The sequence below is a fragment of the Alligator sinensis genome, unplaced genomic scaffold (assembly GCF_000455745.1).
Source record: "Alligator sinensis unplaced genomic scaffold, ASM45574v1 scaffold182_1, whole genome shotgun sequence".
Taxonomy (NCBI): Eukaryota; Metazoa; Chordata; order Crocodylia; family Alligatoridae; genus Alligator; species Alligator sinensis.
This window is the reverse complement of record NW_005843293.1, coordinates 95,352-102,650: the sequence shown is the minus strand read 5'-3', so window position 1 is coordinate 102,650 and position 7,299 is coordinate 95,352. Positions and strand designations below refer to the sequence as shown.

General features: G+C 44.2%; 1 protein-coding gene across 1 annotated transcript; it reads left to right on the top strand.

Annotated features, from left to right (window-relative positions):
* The first annotated feature begins 3,129 nt into the window (after window positions 1–3,129).
* LOC102383515 (scale keratin-like) lies at window positions 3,130–5,300 on the top strand. Its single transcript, XM_025194747.1, has 2 exons — window positions 3,130–3,205; window positions 4,366–5,300. The coding sequence occupies exon 2, from the start codon at window positions 4,384–4,386 to the stop codon at window positions 4,867–4,869; it is 486 nt and encodes a 161-aa protein (XP_025050532.1). The 5' UTR covers window positions 3,130–3,205; window positions 4,366–4,383; the 3' UTR covers window positions 4,870–5,300.
* Window positions 5,301–7,299: the final 1,999 nt, after the last annotated feature.

The following is a 7,299-nucleotide window of genomic DNA, read 5'->3' as shown; positions in this document are numbered from 1 at the left end:
TACATTGCTGGAAAATATTCAAGTTCAATTACTCTTCTCCTCCCTCTATATAAAATATGTATACACATCAGAAATCAAACCTAAAAAAGCCTTGCATTTATAAAAAGAAACATTCCTGTTAAAGTTTATGAAAGAAATCCTCACAGAGACCCCAAAATAATTAGCACGAACCGACTGATATCAAAACACTAGCTCCCTCTTTTCCAGTGTCTCTTTTATACCATTTAAAAGGTCAACCTGTTTCTCGTATGGCACATCTGCGAATATATTGACTGGTTTGCTTGTTACTTATTTAAGTCTCTCTTGACTGTTGATCATCTCCCTCCTCCCCAGGGACTTTTCTTGGTACAGAAAGGAAGGGAGAGGTTGGGTATCTTGGTGGTTGAGGCTCAAGATTTTCTGGACTAAGTAACTATTCTGGCTTCCCAGGAGGAGCTTCAGAGAGTGGATGCTCATCAGAGGGGACCCCAAACCCAGTTCTTGGTCTCTAATTTGGTGACCAAGACTTGAAGTGCTTTTGAAACTCTTTGCTTTGGGCTTAGCCATGGCCCCACTCATGTGGGGAAAGTAGGCACTTGCATGTTCTTCTTGACTGATACCAGGGATTCGCTGATGCTCATGGCCAAGCAGCTCAACTCGGGTCTATGACCAAGGTGACTCATTTCTTTCTAAGGAACTCTGTTTTCAGCCAAATTCAGGAGGGCTGCACCTCTTCCCTTTACTGTGGAGGAGTAGAGAGCTATTCCAGCTCCCATAGTGCCAACCCCACCTCTGTGTTGGGTCCAGGGGTCAGGGCAAGCTCTCAGGTGTTCTCAGAAGACTGCATTGGCATATAACCAGTGAATACATATAGTAGTGGCACTGACCAACCATTGCGTTTCCTTTCCTCAATACCCGTTTGGCATTTCCACATGTCCAAATGCAAGCTACCACAATTTTGAAATGGACACTGGTTCTGCAGAAGGGTAAATTTATTTACCTCTTTGGACCATGAGGATGCCTAGGGAGGGGCACGTGTATCCCAGAATTGTTAGAGTTGGGTTTGTTGTTTTTTTTAAATCTGGGATTAATCTAGATATTTCAGTGCCACCAATCACCTCTCCCTGGGATGGGTTGAGGCAAACTATAAGCCAGAGTGCAATGGAAAACAATTGTGACACTGGGACCTGCCACTCAACCAGTTTACAACATGCCAAGTGATTTCACGTTTGTACTGAACAGCTGTATACATCTTTTGCCACAAAAACCATGTTCAGTTCTCTCCTTCATTTGTTTCCACCCCTTTATTCTAGTTCATGTAGTAAAGGCACAGCTCTTATGCTGTAAATTATATCTAAAGTCAGAGGCATCTTCATGTGGACACTCATCAGGACATCTTGTGGCTTCCTCAGAACAAAGGCTTCACAAAGCACTGCACAAACAGCTATTAATGTTTTATGCAGGAACAGAGCTATATAATCATAGCATTTAAAGCACACAACATGATTTAGATACCCCTCTATTAAGCAATATCATCCCTGTCCAAATAAGCAAGCAATTTTTACACTTATCTCCTTTTCTAATCATGGGAGGCAGCCACACGGTGGTGGTGATGCGGTTTCTATTACAAAGTAGCTATGTGGGCATTTTCATTAAAATGTCCTTTTGCACCTGCTGGGCAAAAGTCTCAGCTAACGAAGAGACTTTTGAATTGCTAGTGCCTCTCAGCTGCTTATGCTTTTTGGCTCTGACATGCAAAGAAAGCTAAGGAAGAATGGTGTGGGTATTTAGGGCTTGAGGATAAGACATTCGACCAAGGTTTTAAAAAGGGATTCTCTTCTTCATCCTCCTACTGTGTTAAACAGAAGATTATATTTACTTTCTCAAAGGGATTAACGTGGAGATACTGGTTTTCTCTTTATCTCTTCCAATAATACAATACCTATGTTTCCTAAGGAAATTCTATCCAGTACTAGCCATTCTGAAAATCCTTCTTATTCTTAGATCGACATGGGGATGCCCCAAGAGGATTTCCTTCTTCCCCTAATAGCAGAGGCTCTGCTTTCATAAAATGTTTTTGAAACCATTCTAGTACATTGGGGTGGCCTCAAATCTGTCTTGCAACCTCTCTTATAGGCAGGAAGGTCCATCCAGGCCTCATAGCTCAGTGGACAATGTGGGTAAGGTGCACTAGTTTATACCCATTGGCACACTAAGGATGGCATCGTGCCCACCTGGCTTTGACTCCCCAGTGGACCATGTATCCATTTCCAGCCACTGGGAACTTGACCTCATGCCTCCACAGCCATAACAAGATGCCTTAAGGGGTCACTCCCCCCCTCCTCTCTCCTCCAGGGTTTCAGATTCCAGATGTTTCTTTCACCCAGGGATCCAGCTTCGCAGACAAAAGGAAGCTACTCTCCCTCTGTCCTCGGCACACTCCCAGAAGTAAACAGCTCTCTTGCTGGCTCATGGATGGAGTTGCAGGTTCAAGGATTTTAATCCAAAGCTTTTTAAAGAACTATTGCACTGTTTCTTTCCTCCCACCATCATCTTCATGTCAAATGCAAACCTTCAACAGGGAACCTCTCTCATGCTCCATATGACAAGATTCGGAGTCTCTCACCTCAAAAAGTCTTTCAGAGTGCTTTTGGCCATCACTGTCAAGTGAAGTTCACCCTACAGTTGTGTTACACAAGGCCCACACAGAACTTTAGGTCCACTTTGGCTCTGTTTTACTCGTGGATTTCCAGAATGGTAGTAGAAGTGTCAAGCATGCAGAATGAAAACTCCCACCAGCTTAGAAGCTGCAAATGTAAGCAACATTTTGTTTGGTGGAATGAATCATGAAGATGGTTCAAGGGCAAAGTCCACCAAATAAATAAATAAAACATGGAGCCATCTTAATTTCTGCTGCAATTTTAATGAGGTCAGATGGAACAATACCAAGAATAATTTGGCCTGCAAAGTTTCAAGACGAAAGAAATCTGCATGGTGGAATATGCATGTCATGCCATGGGGAGATTAGATGAGCTGAACAACCACAATCAGCAAAAACAATTTAATCGGTTGGAGGAGTTACACATGCAAACACATTTTGCTTGGCAAATAATTAGGGCTTCATGAGCATCACAGATCCCCCAGGCAGTCTGAGAAACAGTATAAAAACTCTCAACTCAGGGCTCTACAACATCATTCTCTTGCTTGATCCTCCTTGGTGAATTGGGTAAGTCAGAAACCACCTCAAATCATTCTAAATACCTAAATATTGCTTTAAAGATAGTTTTAGTGTAGGACTAAAAATTTGATCAACATTCATTGATGCTTCACAGTGTTACAGGTTTTCTTTCCATAAGAGTCTTTTTGTGGTTGTGCAGTTGCAATTATCAGTGATTAGGAGCTTCTGGAGGCTATGTTAAAAAAGGCATAGATGCTTGGGATACCCTTCTCCCATTAATTCACTTATGGACATCCAAGTCCATTAGGCATTATGAGAAATAAAAGCCTCACAGCACTTTGGGGTCTTGTCAGAACAGTTCCAGAGCAATGTAGCAGAGAGGATAGACAATGCAATGTAGCAGAGTTGAAGTATGAGGACCTTTAAAGGAATGCATGTTCTCAGGATTCAGGTGCTAAATTGGGATGCAGGGAGCCTATATTAAGCTTTGGTTATGTTTTGGACTTCCTGGGGAAACCAGGCCAAGTCTTCTAAGGAAAGATATTTGAGAGAGCTCAGACCCCACGACACAAAGTTATAACCTTTTCCCCCCCCTTTAGTCCTCTAAATCAAGTTGCAAAGACTTCATTGCAGAGCATGCCTCTCTTTTCCCATGTCCAGCACAGTAGGACTCTGATCTCTACTTCCATTTGTAGGAACAAATATTCAGACATGCAAGAAGTAGGCATACCTACGTTCTAGTCCTAGATGTTTCAGTGACTCAACAAATGGCCATGAGCAGGTCACTTAACCTTTCCATTTTAATTTTCCCTGTGTACAAAGGAGGGATAATTTCTTATTTTACAAAGGTAAGGTCAGGTAAGGAGGCTACACAGAGGAGCAAAAGGCAAATTGTTACATGAGTGGTAAATAGAATTAGCTATTAGTATCCTAGCTGGAAGAAAGGAAGGGTTTCTAGTAGCAGGGCATGAGGATCCAGAAAGAGAGATTGAGAGAAGAGAGGTGACTGGATGTGGCCAAAGGTAAGATGGTCTTCAATGGAGTTTCTGCACATCAAGGGAGTAGGGGCTACATACTCATAGCAACTGAAGCTGAAGTCTGCCGTGATTGCTACACCCTTGCCATAACCACATAATATAAGCAATGAACCCTTTTGGCTACTCCAACCTGTGCACTGTGTCTACCCTACTCCTTACTGCATGTTTCAGGCTGACCTCCATGCCAAGATGGCCTGCACTGACCTGTGCTACCCCTCCAGTGGCATTGCCTGCCCAACACCCATCGCCAACAGCTACAATGACCTGTGTGTGAGACAGTGCCCTGACTCGAGGGCAGTGATCCAGCCACCACCAGTTTCCGTGATCTTCCCAGGCCCCATTCTCAGCAGCTTCCCCCAGGACAGCATCGTGGGATCTTCAGGAGCACCTGTTGTGGGGGGCTATGGCAGTTCTTTTGGCACCCGTTTCGGGTACAGCGGCTTGGAGGGATCCCTTGGCTATGGCAGTTCTGGTGGCTATGGAGGACCTGGTTATGAAGGCCTTGGTGGGGGCTATGTGGGTGGATCCCTGGGCTATGGAGGTGGATTGTGTAGTTCTGGAAGCTTGTATAATTATGGAAGGTTGTATGGTTCAGGCTTTGGCTACGGCTATTGCAGCCCTTTTTCTTACCGTCGGTACAATAGGTACCGCCGTGGGAGCTGTGGGCCGTGCTAAGCCCAACAGGAAAATACACAGAACAAGGAACAGCCAGGAAATTAGAAGAAAAATCCAGATTTGTGATTGAGTGTAATGGGCATGGCTTTCTGAAATGCCAAACACCCAGGGTTTCCTCTGAAGTTAATACACTAGTGAGTGCTGGGCACTTCTGAAAGTCAGGTCCATGCTTGTCTTACTCCCATTACATTCTAGCTTGTATTTCTCATCTAACAGTCTTGCTTTATGGGGCTTCATGGAACTCTAGCAACAAGGGCAAAACATGTAACTTAAAATGTTAGAACATGGGACTTGCCTGTCAATCTATGGTGTTAGCACATGAAGAAAAATATCTTGAAACAGATGATTGGTTGTTTTCTTTTGTAAAAATCTTTATCCTTTGTAAGTGTACACTTGCTTTCTCATTCCTATTAAAATTTCCCAGCATCATATCATTGGCCTTTTGAATTTCCTGTCTCTTCTGCCATTTACCCACTGCTCAGGGTGAACTTCACCCCTAGGTTGTTGATCAATGCCAGACTTATGAGCCACTTACAATTGTCACTCAAGTCCTACAATGCAAGGAGATCTGGGAACATTGCATGGTCTATGGTACCGCAGTATTTCCAGGGCCTGGGACTCAACAGCAATAAGCCAGGGAGACTGTCCATGAGCTTGGGTCAATAGGCAGCCAGGATGCAAGACTCTAGAGAAGCCCCTGGGGGATAACACCACACCAGTTGTTCTCAACCTTTTTAGATTCAAGGTGCCCCTCAGAAAACACCAGCTCTTACTTTTCACTCTTTTGACTACAGAAGAATAGCAGAGCAATTCTTCTGTTACAAAGAACTCAGAAAGTTCACAATAGGTCAGAATGGTTTTAACTTTATGGATGTCTATTTGAAATTTCTCAGTGTATCTCATGACTTGTGTATGCACATCTGAGGCTGCTAACATTGTTATACCACCCTGAAGCACCCTTGGAAGGACCGCAAGGGACCCTGGTTGAGAATCACTGCCCTACACCTAGCAATCCCCAATCTGTGGCTCAGCCAGACACAGACTCCCCCAGTTACCACCTCCAAGACTTTCCCTTTCATGGATTTCATTTAAATTTCAGAGATTTCATCCCTGAAGTGAACAAAACAAATTTCCAGCTATCAAAGCCCTCCACTATGCAGATTCCCCTTTCTCCATACAGATGCACTCCAGACAAATGGGAGGGCCATCTCTCTACTATGCCCTTCTTTCACTCTCTGGGCATAAGCACAAATCAGGCACGGTCCTGTAGTGCCTCTCAGAGTCTGACTGGAGCATTGCTTAATGGCTTCAGGCAGTGTGGGAGGGTAATTTTACACTATGTTATTTTAACTCAGCATATTTTGGCTGCCTCTCACTAGCCTGAAGCCATTCAACACAAGGCTTATGTACAAACACAGGTCTTCACAACTGGATTTAAAATGAATCGTAATGGGCACCTGCTCTGAGGAAGGTGAATTTTACTCCATAGTGAGTAGGACCTGAAAGGATCTGCATCTGCAGCTGAACAATTTGTCTTTCAAACAGGAACTCATAGTAATCATCCTACAGTGCATCAGACAGGTTTATGTCCTTTGGAGGAGAGGAAGGGAAATGGGGAAGAGAAAGAAATTGTATGCATTGTATAGGCTTTGGAGTAATTGTCCTGAACCTTAATAACCATCAGTAAGCTCCTAAGACAGATCTGCTCTGCTTGGGGAAAGTGAAGGAGAAAAGTCATCTAAGAAGAAGAGAGTAACCGAGTTGCCAATAAACACTGAGAGCCCGTCTAGTGAAACACAAGGCCAACATGTTCAACATTAACATCAAAGGGCCTTAAGTCTGTAGCAAGATGTAAATAAGGGGAAGAGATGTGGGTTGATGAGGAACGGACATAAGAGTAGAGATAAAGGGTTATCTGCATCATCTGCCCTGTAGAAAGATTTCAGAGATGTGAGGCCTGTGCTGAATAAGAACTACCTACCTCTGGGGTGGGTCTACATGTGCACATTTACTGCACAGTAACCAAAAATTACTGCACAGAATGGGTGCATGTCTACATGTGCACACTTGTACCGTGCAGTAAATGTGGTGACTAGGCCTGTGTGAAGAGGCTAGTATTTGCTTTGGATTTGGATTCAGCCGATTTGGGGGACAGTGATTTGGTTCAGTAATTCGACTTACTGTCCCAAATCTATTCAGCTGAATCTGATTCAGAGATTCGGCTGCTGCTGAATCTCTGAATCACACAGGCCCATCCCCTGCCCTCTCTCCCAGCCCCAAAAATGGCTGCCCCACCCGCTCTACCTCTCGGCACTTTGAAAAAAGAAGTCCCAACTCACTGGGTGCTGCCAGGTGAGGGGACAAACCCCTCTTCCCCCATTGTCCCACACTGCATAGGGTGCTCTTCATGAGCCCCTTGACCCCCCCGCC

Coding starts and splice junctions, on each gene's coding strand:
- LOC102383515 (XM_025194747.1), top strand. CDS start 4,384: ATGGCCTGCACTGACCTGTGCTACCCCTCCAGTGGCATTGCCTGCCCA.